Here is a 19,865-nt window from a genome sequence, read left to right as displayed (position 1 = left end):
AGTCAATTACAATCAAGATAAGAGTTTCCCTCACCTGTGCCAATTACAATCAAAGTGAGGATTTCCCTCTCCTGTACCAATTACAATCAAATTAGGGTGCCAATTACAAACAAAGTGAGGATTACCCCCTCCTGTGTCAATTACAATCAAATTGAGAGTTTCCCTCTCCTGTGCCAATTACAATCAAAGTGAGGATTCCCCCCTTCTGTGCCAATTACAATCAAAATGAGATTTTGCCTCTCCTGTACCAATTACAATCAAAGTGAGGAAGCCAATTAAAAACACGGTGAGGATTCCCCCTCCTGTGCCAATTACAATCAAAGTGAGGATTCCCTCCTTCTGTGCTAATTACAATCAAAATGAGGATTTTCCTCTCCTGTACCAATTACAATCAAAGTGAGGGTGCCAATTACAAACAAAGTGAGGATTTCCCTCTCCTGTGCCAATTACAATCAAAATAAGAGTTTCCCTCTCCTGTGCCAATTACAATCAAAGAGAGGAGCAAATTACAAACAAAGTGAGGTTTTCCCCCTCTTGTGCTAATTACAATCAAAGAGAGGATTTCTCTCTCCTGTACCAATTACAATCAAAGTGAGGATTTCTCCCTCCTGTGCCAATAACAATCAAAAAGAGGATTTCCCTCTCTTGTGCCAATAACAATCAAAGTCAGGATTTCCCTCTCATGTGCCAATTACAATCAAAATGATAGTTTCCCTCTCCTGTGCCAATTACAATCAAAGTGAGGATTTCCCTCTCCTGTGCTAATTACAAACAAAGTGAGGATTTCCCTCTCCTGTGCAAATTACAATCAAAGTGAGGATTTCCCTCTCCTGTGCCAATTACAAACAAAGTGAGGATTTTCCCATCCCGTGCCAATTACAATCAAATTGGAGATTTTCCCCTTCTGTGCCAATTACAATCAAAGTGAGGATTTCCCTCTCTTATGCCAGTAACAATCAAAGTGAGGATTTTCCCCTACTGTACCAATCACAATCAAAGTGAAGATTTCCTTCTCCTGTGCCAATTACAATTAAAGTGAGAATTGCTCTCTCCTGTGCCAATTACAATTAAAGTGAGGATTGCCCTCTCCTGTGCCAATTACAAAGTGAGGATTTCCCTCTCCTGTGCCAATTACAATCAAAGTGAGGATTTCCCTCTCCTGTGCCAATTACAAAGAAAGTGAGGATTTTCCTTTCCTGTGTGAATTACAAACAAAGTGAAGTGCCAAAGCTAAACAAAGCAGAATAGAGAATAAATAATAAAGCCCTTGTCTCTAAAAGGTTCTACTGATATGTTTGTCTCACATGTAAAACAAAGAGATCAAATCAAAACAATAGTTACTTTAAATACATAGTCCCAAGTAAGCTGGTCATCAGAACTACCACGATTCTTTCCATCTGTGTATTTATCAAGAGCCTTCAGAACTGAACTTTTACATAACAACTGTCTAAACTTTTCAGCACTTCTCTGAAAATATAAAATAAATCTTGTATTACTAAAATGATATATAAACGTTAAAATGTATCATGTCAGCACATTCTACTTTCTTCATTAAAATTCATGCACATAATTCATACCGTTATCCATTTATAATCAGAAGTCAGCAAAATAAGGAAGAAAATGTCACTGGAAAATGTGTCAATTGCTTTACAAAAACTCACCTTTCTCTCAGTGACTTTATCTAACAGCAAACCTCTACATGTGCTAATCACATCTGACAAATTATCCATTGTTTATGATCATGATCTGAAAAAAGGAGATACAATTCACAGTCCACTAACCACATAATGAAGTCTTGTAGGTTAACTAGGATACTAGATACACATGTATGTACATGTATTGTTTTTATATTTGGTATCTTAATTGGTTGCTTTCTCTAAAACATGAATTACAATCAATTGTATTATAAACATGCAAAAAACAAAACAGATTATATGCAAGTTAACGATAAATCAAAATACAATTAATGGCAATAAAAACACACCCTTCTGACCCCAACCTGACATTCCTCGGCATAAGCATCAAAAGAATTAGATATTAGTAATTCCAGCATTGTGAGTGAAGCCAGGTAGAAACTGTTAAGGAAGGATTCCTGTGAGGTCTGCATATTAAGGATTTGTTTGGTTTAGTCAGACTTTCAATCTATGCTTTCATAATTTTCAATGAAATCAGAAAATGCAGACATCTGAATGAGCCCACTAAAGGCCTTTGAGCAGGACGTTTTCAATTTTTACTTGTGCTGATTTGTTCACTGTAATAATATGCCGTGTGTAGTCATGCAGCAAAATATTTCTCATACCTTCTTGGCTTGAAGTTATAATGTGCCACAGGTAGCCATGAAGTAGAATTGTTCTCATACTTTCTTGGCATGAAATTATAATGTGCCACAGGTAGCCATGAAAAAGAATATTTCTCATACTTTCTTGGAAGTTATAATGTATACATATCTTGTTTAGACAAATTTCACTGTAGTTTTAACTGAATTTATAGACTATTATCAAGTGTAGATGGTAGATTTTTTTATTAATATTATATTGGTCAAATGTGGTAGATGTGGTTTTCAACAGTCAGTCAGCTTTCGAACAGGGATAAATTGTACTACATGTACTTGTAGTTGCTGACCTTTTCCTTCACTCTTGTAGGGCTGACTTTTATGATGATTTTATCAAAAAGAAGGAACATTGTTTAGCCAGTTCCTTTGATCTTAGTTTCTGCTACATGTACATGTATATATGTTGTAGATGAAATTTTGTCTTTTAACTATCCTAGATTCAGGGATTTTATACACGTACTGTACATTAAAGAACTTGAGATAAAAGATACAACAAACACTATAATTTCAGTCTCATATCCTGGCCCACTCTAAGATCCATAGGTCTTAGATGGTGTATACATCTGCACCCAGTGGTTCCCAAGTATTTTACAACAAGAAATACAAGTTTATATATCCAACCAGAGGCCCTTAAGGTACATTAATATTACAGGCATGAACAGTTCTGGTGTTATGAACTATACACAATAAAAATAACAAGCAATTACCAAAATAGCATAAATAAATTATGGTATATATATACACATGTACATGCACATGTACTGTGGTCTCATTGTTTATTGTAGGGTACACATTTTCCCTGATTTGGATGTTGTGTGGAACCACACAATCAATCACCTTGGATAAAAGTTAACTATGATCCAGCAGCACCTCCTTCTACATTGTACATATAAGTGTCAGTGTTCCCAAAGCCATAGGAGCAGAAGATTGCCTTCATGTATCACTCCCTAGTAATTCATTTCAACAGTAAATATTTTTTTCTTTATTAGCATTAAATAGAGTATGTACATTTTGTAAGTCTTATCACATAACTCCATGAAAATGAGAATGAGAATGGGTTCTTGTTTACCATTCAAATGCATGGAGATTTATCATTAACATAGCATTGAGTTCAATATAAAAAGCGAAATATCTTTCTGTGTAAAAATACTGATAAAAAATGACAAAATATCTTGTTCTACAGATAAAAAAGTTAAGAAAAGCATAAAATAGAGGATTTAGTATTGTGATGCAGCATTTCGATTTCCCAAAAGTAAACAATAATATGCAGATCGGTCTTCGGATTTCAATATGTTCTACATCAGAGATTCCGGGAGAGAAACTGAAACTAGAATGAGACTTACAAACCCTATGGTTTTATAGCTACCTGAGTTGTCTTATGTCAATGTTAACTATAAATAGATCATAATAGTTTATTGATCCAACTACCTCTGGAATCACTGCTACACCACAAGAACATATTTGTTCACCATGTCATAGTTTACCATTTTTGTCCAACCTGGACGTGACAATTTATGAGCAATTTCCATGGACATAACTAGAAATGCAGAGAATACTTACACTACCGATGCACCTGTTTTAGTTGAGCCCAAATATAGCCTATAGTAGAAGTGTACATGGGTTGCTACTTTGCTCTAGTTTCGATGGGCTTGTTATTTCCATTATTTCACACCTTCTATGAGCAACTCGGCAGGTGTTTCTAGAAAAGCAGAGGACGCTTACCCTATCGGTGCACCTGGTCCATGCTCCCAGTTTTTAGTGGAGTCCAAGTTGCTCATTTGCTTTTGTTACTTTGTATGTATAATTTTAGTTACTTTATGTTCTTTGTTGTGTATGTCTGTTTTCCATGTCTGGTCTTTGTCCCTGGATTACATTCTTTTAATTACCGCTATAACCTCGGTTCCCTTGATTACTCTTTCATATCCTATGTTGTGTGTGTTAATTTTTTTTGTCTGCAATTGTTTCAAAGTCAGAAAACATTCGAAAGAAAAACTTACAGGGTTTCAGTTGATCGTAAATTTCACAGCAAATTTTCCGGGTAAATTTTTGTTACTCCTCTTGAATGTTCATAAGTTTCTCAAGTTCCGAAGAATCGGAAGTTCAGTACCTTTCAAATAAATGATAAGTTTCGTTGTATACTTTTTTTTTAAATAATCTTACAGTTGGTTGCGGAAAATGACTACACAAAATCTCTATTAAGCAATACTTTAGGCCTAATAAACATTTTACATGAGGGAAAATTTGATAATTTTAAGTAATGCAAAAACTTATCATCTATTATATTTTACAGTGCATGCGCATGCTCGACCAAACTTCGATAGCAACGGTATAAAGTCGACTGGAGTCTGCAAAGCCGAAAATACAGCATGACTACATACAGGGTAAGCTTGTTTCAATCCGAAAATCAACATAATTTCTGCGCCACATTTGAAAGCGATAGTTAAATCACCTCTCTTGGGAATTCACAAAATGATTTTCATCTGTAGACTGTAATTTAGTGTAAATATGTCTATTGCATGTTTGTGTTGCTAAATTTTGATGACATGTAATGATGCTTTCACAGTTGTTGAACACTTTTCGATGTTTTGTTATTATGTGAGGACAAAGTCAATGTTATTTAATAAAATTATGTAGACACACTATCAGGACACCCCTTTAGTTTCAGTTTGAAACTCAAAACAAGCACTCTTCAGTCATACACTTGTGTCACCTATTTTTTGCGAACATAATATTCATGTTTGACTATTTCACTCCTACTTTTAAAAATGTTTCCATGATACCATAAATAAATAGACAGACTATTTAAGAATAAAACTGTTTTTATATATAGCAACTGGTACCTGCACTAGGGCGATGTGAAAATTGTGTTTTGAGTACTGCAACACCTATTTTTGCAAACTGTGTAAAATTGTATTTACTGGAAAGATAACAGTCATGTTTAATCCTAAACAGATGTGGAAGAGTAATCAAGGGAACCAAGATTATAGTGGTAATCAAAAGAATGTAATCCAGGGACAAAGACCAGACATGGAAAACCGACATACACAACAAAAAACATAAAGAAAATAAAATCATATATACTATGTAATAAAAGCAAATGAGCAACTTGGACTCCTCTAAAAACTGGGAGCCTGGACCAGGTGAATTGGTAGGGTTAAGTGTCCTCTGCTTTTCTAGAAACACCCGTCGATTTGCTCATATAAAGTCAAGTCCGGGGTAGATGAAAGAGGAAAGGAAAACTATGACACATTGAACAAATCAGTTTTATGGTGCAGATGGATGCACTGTAACGATCCATGATTTCATGATGACGACCATAAAACTTTTGTAGTGATGACTTCAATCTTGTAGCAACATAACCCTGCTCCAGAAGTCTATTTGATAGAATTCTAGCATGATACAAAAAGTCTGCCTAGTCTCGGCAAGCTCTGGCATAATTTTTGAGTTGTGATATGAACACTCCATACGCAGGTGATGAAGGGATGTTGCAACAAATAAAAGGAAAGTTGACAATTTTGAATGAAAAGTCATCACGTTTGTCATAAAGTTTGTAGAAATAATCACATAAGATGAGTCCACAAATGACACATTAAGAAAGGGAAAACCATACCTCATAGGAATCCATGAACATTTGTAGGATATTATATGACTCACTTCAAAATCATCAGAAGTCTAGTACCACCTTGTAGATCGAAAGTAGCCTGACAGCAAATAAAAATGCATTCTTAGAAATGTTTTGGTACTAAATCAATATTTGGGGGGAAATTCACTCTCTTTAACAGAGGGCTTTTCTTCAGAAAACACATAAGGACTGATGTCTTTTAAGTACGTCATATTTTTCTTAATATGGATAGTAATCACATTACAGTCTCATGAATTCATTGAACAATGTCCATAGAAGGTCACAGCTTCAAAACAAATTTTCATATCTTGACCTACACTTAGAAATCAATGGCATAGGAAAACTATTGACCAAACTTTACGACAAACGTGATGACTTTTCATTCAGAATTGTCAACTTTCCTTTCATCTGTGGCAACATTCCTTCGGCTCCTGCGTATGGAGTGTTCATATCACAACTCATACGTTATGCCAGAGCTTGCCGGGACTACACAGACTTTTTGTATCGCGCTAGAACTCTGACAAATAGGCTTCTGGAACAGGGTTACGTTGCTACAAGATTGAAGTCATCACTACAGAAGTTTTATGGTCGTCATCATGAACTCGTGGATTGTTATGATGTATCCATCAGCACCATGAAAACTGATTTATTCAACGGGTCATAGTTTTCCTTTCCTTGTTTGTCTACCCCGGACTTGACTTTTTATGAGCAACTAGGCAGGTGTTTCTAGAAAAGCAGGACGCTTACCCTACCGGTGCACCTGGTCCATGCTCCCAGTTTTTAGTGGAGTCCAAGTTGCTCATTTACTGTTGTTACTTTGTATGTATGATTTTAGTTACTTTATGTTCTTTGTTGTGTATGTCTGTTTTCCATGTCTGGTCTTTGTCCCTGGATTACATTCTTTTGATTACCGCTATAACCTCGGTTCCCTTGATTACTCTTTATCTGGGTAACATGTCTTATTTAATCTTGAGCATTAGTGATAGCAATTAAAAATGGAGGATTTTATTGACATACAATTCACATAGCACTTTTCTGTCCATCATGACTGGTAACCCTACACAGGTCTAGCAGACGTTTAGTTTAAGAAGTCATGCATTGCAGTATGTCTGATTGGATATGACAGTGATGAGCAATTAATAAATTTACATGTATGTAAACAGTTCGTGAAAAACAGGTGGCAGGGTTCTCGTTAAGGCGCATACTCGAGTCCTGGACGCAAGGAAAATTTGCTGCATGAAGTTAAAACATCATGCTTTATTTCACTATGAAGTTCAGAACTGGATTTTTTGTGAATTGTACATCATTATACTTTTGTGACATCTCGATTGCATTATCAAAATGAGAAATACAGATCATTCTAATGAATGTTGCAATTTTACTTCACATTTGGCTACTTTCTTTGGGTCTTCATTTAATTAAAGCAATTATTGTTTGTTTTACTTTCAAACTGTGAAAAATGCACAGGAACTTGATCTGGTTGTGGCATGGTGAAAGATGACTAGTGCTATTTGTTTACATACTCATTTTCAGCAATTAAGATTCACTTAAATTAGGTGTAAGTTGTTTCTTTTATGTATTACTTGAATACTGCACAAGAATTAGACTTAGTCACAGTGGGGTAAGTCTGGCTGATAAATTTTTACACAGTAATGGTGATTGCATGGTTTGGGGTAACAGCTTGAGATTACACAGAAGCCAACTTTATTACAGCTAATGTCCAATTTCAAATTAATTAAGGAAAGGAAAGACACAATATTTTGTGGACAAATTTTTTGTCTTCCTATTAAAAGGAGAAGATTAATTATATGTACTGAAGTCAGTCCTTTCCTTCAAAATTCTCAATGACCAGCCCTAAACAAGAAATGTACACATTATTTCACGAGCCTGAATCAATTTTTACTAGCCCCGGGTTTTGGGCTAGTGGCTAAAGGCGAGCACTGTAAAGTGTCAGGTGTCTTCTATGAAGTTTTTTAACTTATATTTTAATATATATGTACATGTATTAAGATACAATGTATATTCAGTGTGAAAAAAAAAATTGAGGCCATACATGTACATATAAATCAAGAATTTATTAGGACACAAGACCAGAATTCGCATGGTCATGTACTGCATTTGAAGCCACAACTGTACTGTGAGGTGCCTGACCAACTATATTTTTGTTTTTTGTTTCGACATTAGCCAAAATTTAAGGGTTCTTTAAAAGGACCTGTTATTTCAATGTTGGTACATGTATCAGTTTCAACATGAGTCAACAATGATTGCAGTCTTTCTTCAAACCAAAGTTTCAAGACTTAGTTACATGTACATGTAGGTACATGTACAAAATGTAACTAAATACACATTACATGTATATATGGAGTTATGTCATGAAGCCAGCACACTGAATAAGTTTGTTTTCAAATAAAAGAAGATGCTGAGTTTACTCTACACATTTTGTTATGGATGACATGCATAATTGCAGTGAGATATTGTTTTGTATGATTGTACATACATGTATGTAGTACTGATGTACACACTAAAATAATGAAAGTAGTGCTTGAACTGGTTTTAAACCAGGAAAAAGGGTTGGACTCACCTTTTCAAAAGGTGATGAGTCCCAGGACTCACATGTGAAAATCCTAGTGAGAACCCTGAGGTGGCCGACCATACATCTGAAAATTTTGTAATTTTGGTCAGATTGTGAATTATTAATACATGTATGAGGAAGGTGAAATCCTACACACTCCCAAAGAAACACATAAGTCCTTTAATTATTTTTGTCAACTGTTATTATTACCTTCTAAAATGGTAAAATTTGTTATGATATACTTTTTTGTCCTTATGCATTTTTTCTATTGTCATTGTCTTAAACATGTATAGGCCAATATGTCCAGCTTTGGTTAAAGGAACTGTGGGTTCAGCAGTGCTTTCATTAAGAGCCGCTACCCCGTACTTTTACCCGGCTATGGTAGTGTCTGGTACGGGTAGAATAAAATAAAAAAACAAAAAAAATCATGAGGAATAATCTAGTAAATAGATATCTAAGCTCGTTCCATCTGTAGGCTATGTCTCCAAAATCGCAATCTCTAGTGTTTATTGTTGTTTATATACAATGTAGGTGTCTTCATCGAGGTATGCGTCAGAATCTAATTGGTAAAGTGCTTTAACCCACAACGATTTAACGTACATTGTCCATTTATAGAAAACGTGGTGACTTAACAATCTCAAAGCAATCACCATTAGTTTGTGCTGAACAAAAAGCTAAACACAGGTGAAGATTTTATGTAAACGTGTAGAAAAAAATGCCGTTCGTATTTGGAATTGCCCCATACTCGTCATTTTTCCCTATATTTTTGTGATTTGTGCAGAAGAGTGCAGGAATTTTTAGTGTTGACAATGAGTCAACATGTGAAACAAACTTTTACAGAATATGATTTAAGGGACGACCATTTGATTCAATGTGGAGGGGGAGGGGGGTTTTGGTGAAAATATTCTGGCAACCCTAAGTTTGAAAAGAACATGTCTGGCCTTTGCTCACAAGAATAAAAAATGGGTGGAAAAGAATGGATCCGAGATTCAACGCTGCTATAGATAATAATAGAAAATAAATACATTGTAATGTTTAAAAAATTATGTCGGTCTAAAAGTCAACCAGGCTTAAACTGCCTGCCTTCTTTTTCAGAAGCAAAGAAATTTCTTATCAGACTTTGATTTTTAGACCAATATTTCACAATAAGACACATGCAATTGCGCTACATGTCACAGTAATAATTAGGCAATAAACAACAACAAAGTTTTATTATGAAAATTATTTAATCAGCACAAGGAACCACCACGTGTTATTGAATTTCATTTAATAAATGTTTAGTTTTGTTCCTATGCTTTTATTTGCATGTGTTCAAATTTTGTAACAAGTAAACAAAAGACTTAAAGAACAAAATATGACATTTATGAAAAATGGTTCTGGTGGGAATTATGGGGAGCTCCTGGATTTCAGGGTTTTGAGACTAAATTAGTTTTGATTCATCATATATCTTGATTTCAAATTCATATATTTTAAACAAAACTGAAGCAAATATTGCAGACTTAATCCCATATTTTCAAGTCAAAATTTAAATCTCAAAAAGGCTATATACATTGTAACATCCAGGAGCTTCTGGGGAGCTTTGCCCCCCGTTCCCCCACCATGGCATTGCCCTGGACCCACTAGGGGCCTTATGCGGCCCTTGAGCCCTTGCCTAATTTATTTGTTACCTTCTACTTTCTGTAAAGTACCTCCTGCCTGAAAAATTAATGAAACCTCTGGTTCAGGGATTTCGATAGATCAGAATGAACACATGGCTTACTCTCTGGTTGGACAAATTTTCATTGTCAGGCTTGTCCTTTCAGGCAGAAAATAAATTGCAAAAGAAAGTATGATAAGGTTGAATGAGACATATTTAATAGCACAAGCTACAACATAAAAATCAACAATTAACAAGGGTAAATCTGTCTGTATTGTCTAACCCAATTACCCCAAGGTCAAGTTTTCTCTTCTCCTGGCTTGATCATAGGTCCACACTCTAGAGAAATAAAAATCACTGGCAGGTGTGGTCATTTTGTTGATACATGTACCATTAAAAGTTCTTTAAATTTAACCACAAGAACTTAGTCATATTTGTTTTTGTCCTAATCTGTGTCATTAAACAATCTTCTGGAGCTTTTGGGAGTCATTCCATCATCCTTTCAAAAAAGTTAAGCGAATTGGATTGCTTTTCTGTGTCAGATAAATGGCGAGATCATTAAGACGTTGAGTAAGACCATCATACTCCCTCTCCGATCACATTGATATTGGTCAAATTGAATTTAACTGTTGATACTTTCTATGTTTTATTAAATGAAAAGTTATCAAAATTTTCATTTAAAAAAACAGCAGAAATCATTCTGCTTATTTGAATCTTATTGATTTTGCCGACTGTGATAATCACAAATTTGACTGGTCCGAGATTTGTTTACACACGTTTCACTCCCTGACACATTAACCCCCTGGAAATTACCAATCAAAACATTGTATTACCATGAGAATAAACACATGGTCAATCATATTGATCTTTGACGGGTATGGGCGATTAATAGGCAAGAGTTATTGGGAAATACAGTGCTGATTTGCATTGCGTGACACATATCTGAATACATGGTGCACACCAAATAAACAAATGACGCTCGTTTTGAATTCATGGTGCAAGGAAAGCAACACATGGTGCAGATCCTTGCACGAAGAGGTCATGGAGATCCCTGAGGTTGTCATTGTCCCAAATGTCTTTGGGTTGAATTGTCCAGTATCCATAAGCTGATTACATGTACATCATTTTTGTAAACATTTGGTGATACATGTACAATGTATGTTTTGACCATCCCTGTCTTGGAAAAAGTTTAGAATCTGTTTTTAATCATCGAATCTAACTACTATTTCCTAGATTTGTGTGGTTTTCAATTGCATTTACCAAGTATACGAGAATGAAACAGCCATGATTCTGTTTTTAAACTCCCGATTTTATATGCACAAAACAGATATTGATGATTTTTGTGGCCATAAGTATACTGAACCCAGTTGATAATACAATGGTTATGAGACAGGTGAAACCTGAAACATTAATTCATACAAGGGACTTTACAATATTTAGACTGGTCACTCCTAACATTTTTGATATTTTAAAAAATAACTTTGCCTCCTGGTCTTTATACAGATTAAACTTAAAGCCTAATATGAGGAAGACATTTGCCCTAAGTGTGAGCAAAGCAATTTGAAAGTTCCCTTTTAAGTAAAATGGGTGAAAGAAATATTCCAATTATTTGTAATTTTATTGGTAAAATAGTTCAGTGTTTGACAAATAATGCTTCGTTTTAAAAACCCACAACCGAAAGTAAGTTCTTTGATAATGTCTGAGGAGTTCCGATCAAATAACATGGTGATCTTATAAAATGTTTCGTTTAGCAAGTGTTTTGACTATATTTCAAAGCTTCAATAGATAGAGATGTAGCATTTTGCTTTGACGAAAGTTTCTCTAGTGGTCAGTAAGACAGTATTGAAGAAGTTCAGACAAATTTTTTATACATTTAAGAGCAAGCTTCACTCACTTATAAGATTTACATTTGACTTATGCATAATGAGGGAAAGAGAAATTATTCTCGATTATAGTAATATTAGTTATAAAATAGACAAATTGATAATGACAAAATTCTGATGAAAATATAATTATTTATTATTTATCAATAATTGCCCCAGTGAAAAGTAATGAATTTGGTCAACTTCTAAATATTTCAAGCTCATCATGTTATAAAAATTAAATCATTTTAAAGAAGTTTCTTTAATCTTTGAATTGGTAGTGAATTCATATATACATACATGTATGTTGAATCAAATAGAAAGACACTATGATGAACAGCTTACTGGGGTATAGTTTATGAAAATGAAAATTTGGATATTTCTTTCTCAAGATGTAGGTACATTAATTTAGTAATTATCTTATTGTTATTAAAAATAGCCATTGCCATTCAGCAGATTTTTTCTCTTTCATATGATATTAATTTCATTTTAATAAATGTAATAGTATTCAAAAACATTCAATGACTAATCATCCTTTCTGAACTTTGAAGGGAATTTTTTGCTTTTCTGCCTTAAACCAACTAGTTTTGAACTTAGAAATGTGTACATTCCTCTTTTTATTTGAGATTAAAGAAAAATCCATGTAGCCATTCTCCAATATTTTATCTTTAATGTGGTACATCTGACAGTCATCAAAATCTGTGCTGTGGTTTTTATAAACACTCTTAGCAAAGTTACTGGTACCCTATTTTCAACACAGAAAAAATCTGAGAAAATTGGCTAATAAACAGCAAATTTATATCAATGGCAATGTTCTGTGTAGATTATTACAAGTGACTTCTTCCTTTAATAATAAAAAGCAAACTGTACACTCTGTTCATACCAACCTTCAGTAATATGAGAAAAGCATTAAATGTGAGTGAAGCACTAATTCCCTGATTCAAAAGTAGACTTAATGTCCTTCATCATTGCTGAGTTTGATTAAGATATTTCAATCAGTTGGGGCCAGCCACTGACAAGATATTTGTAAAATTATCGGTCAAATATTTCCAGCTTTTTTAGTAGTTCCCATCAAATAACATTAACATCTTTGAAATGTTTTTTTTTTTATAGACAGCATTTTTGACCATTTGTAGAACTTCAATAGATCGTGATGTATGTGTAGTGTTTTTCCTAGACAAAAATTTCTCAAGTTTCAATATGATGAATTTTTAGACGAATTTCTTTGCTTGCTTATTAAAAGTGTCAGTCCTGCTACAAAAATGTACAGTACCTCTTTACCTTCCAATATGGTTTGAATTGTCCTAATGACTTAATACACTGTCTGAATTGTCCAGCATTCATATTGAGTTAAGGACAACTTATGGATAATATTGATAAGTGTCATCTTTTGTAAAATTTGGGCATCATTATACTGTTTGACAATCCCTATCTTTGAAAAACAGATTGTTTGTTTCTAAGACTGGTATGGTTTTCACTTCTATTTACTGTAATCCCTAACAACAGTATAAAAAATACTCCTGAATGAAAGTGCTAATAGGATATTGATAATTTTTTAGGACATTAGTGTAGGGAATCCAAATGTAAGACAAGACAAGATAACCTGAATGTCTCCCTAAGAAACATATCCTATTTAGCATTTGAGCTTATGTTCGATCAAATCTTTTACATATTTTGTAGTTATGTCATGATATCCTGGGAGTTTGTTTATGATAAAATCTGCTATGTCACATGAAATTCTTCCTATACAGCAGGTTCATTCATTCTTAATTAATATAATTTGTTCAATCTTCAGGGAGCTGATTCTAAAAGAGAAGAGTTCAGAAAATATCTGGAAAAAGCTGGTGTACTAGATGCTTTAACAAAAGGTAAATATAAAAAAAAATGTAGAAAATACCCAAAAGTTACTTATAGAAAGCTCAATAAAGATTGTTTATCATAGTTTAATGAAGCTACTTTTTTGTATATGGGAAGTAGTGAAATATACAAAAAGTACAGGAAAAAGTCTCTGAAAAAGTAAGGCAATTTGGGCTATTGTATTAATATCTGAATTTATATTACAACAGAAATGGTTAATATTGCTTTAGCACAAATATGAGGTAAAATCATCTGAATTCTAAGCAGTTATAAAAAGAATTGTAGAAAATGTTTATGTCAGACAATTGAAGGATGAGTAACATGTTTCTTTTAATCCAATGTTTTGCATTCCAGTTTTAGTAGGATTATATGAAGAACCAGAAAAGCCAAACAATGCTTTAGAGTATCCTTTTATTTGTGTAATACCAGCTAAATAACTTCAATGACTGACGATAATAATCATTGTCAGTCGATGAATATGTCTACAACACAATTGTTATCTGAATTAAGTATGGTAGAGTATGTTCAGTATTAGCTTCATTGCAAAAAATGGTGCAACGTACAATCCACAAAATCAAAGGTCTGACTGAGCCATGTAATATTATCAATTTGGAAGATTCTAATGTAGCCTAAGTGTTCAGTGTATATTTCTTAAATTCTACATGTGAGGACAATTATAACTGGTTTTATTGTAAAAATTAAACTGTAAACTTTCAGTCTTGTAGCGGTATGATTTTAATTGGTGAATATGTTTTGAACATAAATGCTTAACAGTGACTGTCAGTGTACTAAACATACATGTACCATTAATTAGCACATATTTGAACCCATAATATTTTAATCAAGCAAACATATTCTAGAAAGTGTGTTTGTTTTTTAACTGATTTAATGTTGTTTTTTTTTGTTTTCTTTTTTTATTTTCATTAGGATGAAGCACTGTGATGTTTTCATTCATGTAGCCTTAGTGGTACTTAATCATTGAATTGTTTTTGTTTGCAAGCTACATATGATTGGAGGCAATGTCCTGAGTTAGATCAGTACATCTATTTCAGTTTCCTTAACATTGCTTCAGCTTTTTAAAACAGCATCTAGGAGCGTCGGGGCCAGAGACAGCAGATGTTGAAGCGCTCAAATTAGAAGTAACAGAACTCAGACAGAAATTAGAACAAATGACAGAGGAAAACAATGAATTAAAAACAAAGGTACAGGAGAAGTAAAATTGGGATTCTTCTGATTCAAATTTTAAATTGTTGTATATATTTCATTCTCATTTTATAACGGATTGGGTCAGATCAACTCTTTTACCATTCAGTTGACATGTTTTTTAGATACATTCAAATGAAGAAAAGTTTGTGTTTATTTTACTTTTAAATGTTTTATGTACCTGTTAATTAGCAGTTTATCCAGATAGGATAATGCTTTTTAAAATCAAGATTTTACTGTTTTGATTCTTTTTTTACTATCAGTACATGTAATTAGGCCAAATAAAATTAATCAGTAGATTCTCATCCCACCCCTAAAAAATTGTCAAAAATTTTAAAAAACTGAGACAAAAATTTCAAAATTAGGACTTTTTTCGTGTCAGTTTCTTGTATTGAGATACTATTACACACAAATGATTTCTTAATGACTATTACAATGTTTATTCTCTGAAACTGATGTGGCTATAAATATAGAACATATCTATACTTCAAATAGGTAAAACAAGGCTAGCAAATATCTGTAAGGAAATAAAAAATAAAATCCTCCCACCCACCTCACATTTTTTGTGAAGGTTGGATGAGAATCTACCAATTAAGTTTACTTGACCTTACTTTAAATTACTCCAAATGCCTGTAATTCATAGTAAATTCATCTCTGTTTATCATTATTTCACATTTTTATCAGATTGCCAGTGTAAGTATTAATGGTAATACCTATTCCTATCTTGTTACTTTCTTCCCCAACAAATTGGTCACATTTTCCAGAAGATTATTTCCTTTTGGTTTTACTCACTGGGTAGCACAGGGTTAAAGTATTAAATTAAACACCTTAATTATGCTAATTAGGAAGGGTGTGTACACACATTTACATGAAATGTTTAGGTGACTACATCCTACTCTCTCTACCAAAGACTTCTACTACTAATCCTTAGACCAATTTGAAATCAAGTCTCATTGTCATATTCAACAATGGTTTTCCTTGTTTAGAAGTCTCAATAAATATGCATCATACTTGTAGTGGCCAGCAGTGCAGAATGCTTGTTATTGATATATTTAGATGCAGAGTCTATAAACTGTAAATTCAGCAATTATTGTGATGTTTTTTATTACATGTATTTAAAAATATAACTGAGTGGTAATAGCAATACTGAAAAATTGTATTATGGAGGAATATTATACATTTGCCAGCGCTCCGCAGTTTAATTTATTTTTAGCACTTTTAACTAGGAATGAAAAATGACAAATGGAAACTGGTGATTGCTACAGTGATTAAAAATGGAGATTCTATTGAAAATTAAACATTTTCTGAAAAAGGGGACTTGTAAAAGTATTTTGCAATGTTCATTTATTCTCAATGTTGAAAGGGCTTTTTTTCAATGACAATTTAACTTCAATGAGAAAGTGAAAATTAAATGATAAATAAGTAGATTACAAAGTGAAATAGCTAAATATGTAACTGGCTTTGCCCTTGTGAGTAGCGATTTTCCTAGGAAGAAGTTTTGGCAGTTTCAGGGCATGAAATAAAAAAAATTATATTTTGCTTGAAAATTGATATTTTTTAACCTTATATCATTAACTTTTTTTGGCAAATTTTAGCACAATTATTTTTGCATGGTTTCTGTGACTACATTTATTCCAGAAAATTTTTTTGCACTCTGTAGACCTTGGTCTGAGCTATTTCTAGTTATATAAGATTTCCAGATGATTTTTCAAAGTGATAAATGTTATAAACTATCAAATAAAAAGACCAAAGTTAGGCAGTTCTACAATACTATGAAGTGTTGGCTTATTGAAGCAGGTTATTTTCTTGATATCACATAAATAAGGATCACATTTCTGTAAAAAATACACAATGATCACAATAATTTCTGGATGTACAGTATGAATGAGATGATATATGTAGATGGCTAGAGTAAAAGATAGGCACACAGTCCAAGTGAAAAACATGCTGTGGTCCATATCATTTCTCTCCTTCATACTTTCCTAGTTTACCATTCTTTAGACAGAACATTCTTTTGCTGAAATAAATATGAAATAGTCCCTAGATTTCTCTCTGCTCTCATTAAACTTACCAGTACTTGATTTTTAATCATCATAATTCTTTATTTGCTGTGTTAAAGTGTCACCAGAAGATAAAGAGCTTTACATTTTGAATAGAAAATTTTAATATTTGTGTTATCTGCAGTGTAACTGACATCAATTTACTTCAATAAAATATTATTTTATGATTTAAACATAAACACTACAACATTCAGAACAATATTTACTGATTTCTTAATGTAGGGTGGACACAATTCTATAGAATTTGATAAGAAAAAAGAAATATTGAAAGTTTGTGTTATTGTAGTAGATATAGTTTTTTCAAAGTAAACAACATAGTACATTTTGTAAATAACATTAACTAGTTTGAAATCCATTTAACAAAAGTTCTGCATACACATTTATAATTTCATACTTATGTTGACTTGAAAACTACAAATAGAAGTACAGATTAAAATTCAGGATTCTAGAGCATATTTGGGTTTTATCACAGTTCTATTTTCATATTAAATATTATTTTGTGCTTCTCCCTTTTGTTGTGCATGAGTGACCAATTTAAAACCAAAACAAACTAAAATAGGTAGTCACTGGTTAATAAGCTTGAGATAGAAAGTTTGTAGTAGTTGTTGGATATTGTTAAATTATGAAACCATATTTAATGAATTTAAAAGAATCTTAATAATCAAATGGAGCATAAAACCATGTAGAGCAAAGGGATGAGTTTCTAATACTAAATATATTAAATATGGAGTGACTGTGTTACCTGTCAATATGTACAGTGCTCAAACTAAGTTGTCTGTTCTCATATTTCTACAGTTTTAAATTCTTAAACTTGTAGTGGTTGAAAAAAAAATGTGTTGAAAAAACACTGATCTCTGTTTACATTGTAACCAGAAGTTGGCACAGACAATTCTGGTTAAGTCACATTGGGTGTAAAATGATTTCATGGTGGTATTTTCATATTGGACTTCATGTTGTTGTTTTAAAAGTGTTAGATCAGTGGAGAAAATTTCAGTTGTTCAGAATGTAGGAGTGGATACAAAGATGGAAGGTGGTGTTGTTTATTGGTAGCTCTTCTCAAACCTCCAGGATGCCTCTCCAATTTTGGAGGGAGACATAATTTCTTGATTCTTGTATGAAATGAAGATTTTGAATAGGAATCAAGCTTAATTGATTGAGTTAGAATGTTGTTTTGTAACTAATAGAGGTAAGCGACTTTCTGACATATTGTATTGTTGAAGTCAAAAAGTTAGCTTTTTTAACAATGGTTTTAGTGCAAGTTGCCTATTTATTGCTTTAAAAGTCCTAGCTATCTGTAATTTGTCTTTAAAAAATATTTCTAGAGATATCCAGCTATTTTGGAAAGTTATTTGTATATTTTAGGAATCACAAACTTAATTTAATTATAATGAAAAATACTGTTTATTTTCAGTTTGTAAATGCACTTTGCGATGAATTTCAGTTCCACAAGCTTAATTCTGTCAACAAACAAACTCTTTGCTTGGATTGCTGTCACTCCTGATCCTTTTTTGACATTTAAATATGGTGATTGTACCCATGTGACTTTGAACATGTGCATTAGTTCAATATTGATACTTAATTGTCTGCTTTATGTGGAAAGCTAACATAGTCCAGTATTTATCTAGACATATTCTTAAGGAGAAAGGTGTCTCAATGATATGTTACATATTGGATTTGGCCTTTACACAGAACTGATTGTTTTACACTTTCATAACTAACATGCATCAACATGCTTAATCTAAATGTTGATTATTCTTTATTTAAACATGCTTGTAGTTTTTAAATTGCATAGCAAACCTACAGTCCAGGTGTTTATCTTTCAGCTCCAACAGTATGAACCAGAGGGACAGGTAAAGACAGAATGAAGAACTTGGCTGAATTTTTTGTACTTGAACTTCAAATTGGCATTGTTTTTGGTTTATTAAATTAAATTTCAGTAGAATACAACATATCAGGCCATTCTGGAACCAAGCTCATGTAGTTATATTAACTGTTTAGATATACAAGCTATATTTTATGTCACAAGCAATTTATACAGTAATTTAAGAGGGAAGTGATTTTATTTTGTTGTACTACTGCCTTTTAAATGAAATACTTTTTACTTTTGACAATTTGACATCTGATTTTAGCCTTGTGAAGACATCACATTGATCACAATTTTTAATTTAAATATTATTAGGGTTGCAAGGGGGATCACAAACTCTTCATACTTTACTCATCATAGGATTACTTTAAAATGTCATTAACATAAATGATTTTTTGATTTATACAATAGTTTATTCTGTTTATCAACAATTTACTACTATTCATTACATTATAATCTAACCCCTGTGGGGTGGTTGTTACTGTGATTTGCTGGAAAATTATAGAAAAGTTCACCTCTTTTATTTTTGGTCATTACTTATATATTTATGAAGCATAGAGTCTGGTTTCTTAAAACTTACTTATATTGTGAATTTCCTCAAATCCCAAAGGATTTTCTTACATATTTTAAAGAAACCAGGCTTGCAGAACTCTATGTCAAAATTGACAGTTTTGAAGGTCCCCGTGATACTCAGGTGAATACAACATTTAGAAAACCCATTTTTTAGAGTATACGTGACACCAATGGTTTAAAATGGATAAAAGTACCTGTAACTGTAATTCTTAGAGAAATGTTTATGTTAGGGAGGACCAATAAAGTTTGTATAATGTTGTTATTTTCTTGTCTCTAATTGTGGC

The 19,865-nt window shown here is 32.8% G+C and overlaps 2 protein-coding genes across 3 annotated transcripts in view; one reads left to right on the top strand and one right to left on the bottom strand.

Moving 5' to 3' along the window:
- Positions 1-4,442, bottom strand: part of LOC148615461 (serine-protein kinase ATM-like) — a 74,099-nt gene extending 69,657 nt beyond the window's left edge. For both annotated transcript variants that reach the window (XM_088590357.1, XM_088590358.1), the window contains exons 1-3: positions 4,330-4,442; positions 1,662-1,746; positions 1,342-1,467 (exon numbers count right to left, since the gene is read on the bottom strand). In XM_088590357.1, coding sequence (XP_088446483.1) covers positions 1,342-1,467; positions 1,662-1,730 — 195 coding nt within the window. In that variant the 5' untranslated portion in view covers positions 1,731-1,746; positions 4,330-4,442. The remainder of the gene's footprint in view (positions 1-1,341; positions 1,468-1,661; positions 1,747-4,329) is intronic.
- A 153-nt stretch (positions 4,443-4,595) lies between these two features.
- Positions 4,596-19,843, top strand: LOC148615460 (c-Myc-binding protein-like). Its single transcript, XM_088590360.1, has 5 exons — positions 4,596-4,713; positions 13,820-13,892; positions 14,236-14,284; positions 14,954-15,083; positions 18,968-19,843. The coding sequence occupies exons 1-5, from the start codon at positions 4,699-4,701 to the stop codon at positions 19,007-19,009; spliced, it is 309 nt and encodes a 102-aa protein (XP_088446486.1). The 5' UTR covers positions 4,596-4,698; the 3' UTR covers positions 19,010-19,843.
- Positions 19,844-19,865: the final 22 nt, after the last annotated feature.

Source organism: Perna viridis, chromosome 6 (genome assembly GCF_037379345.1).
Source record: "Perna viridis isolate PV_CMFRI_1.1 ecotype Kerala chromosome 6, ASM3737934v1, whole genome shotgun sequence".
Classification (NCBI taxonomy): domain Eukaryota; kingdom Metazoa; phylum Mollusca; class Bivalvia; order Mytilida; family Mytilidae; genus Perna; species Perna viridis.
Note: the sequence above shows the minus strand (reverse complement) of the source record. Positions and strands in the feature narration are given on the sequence as shown.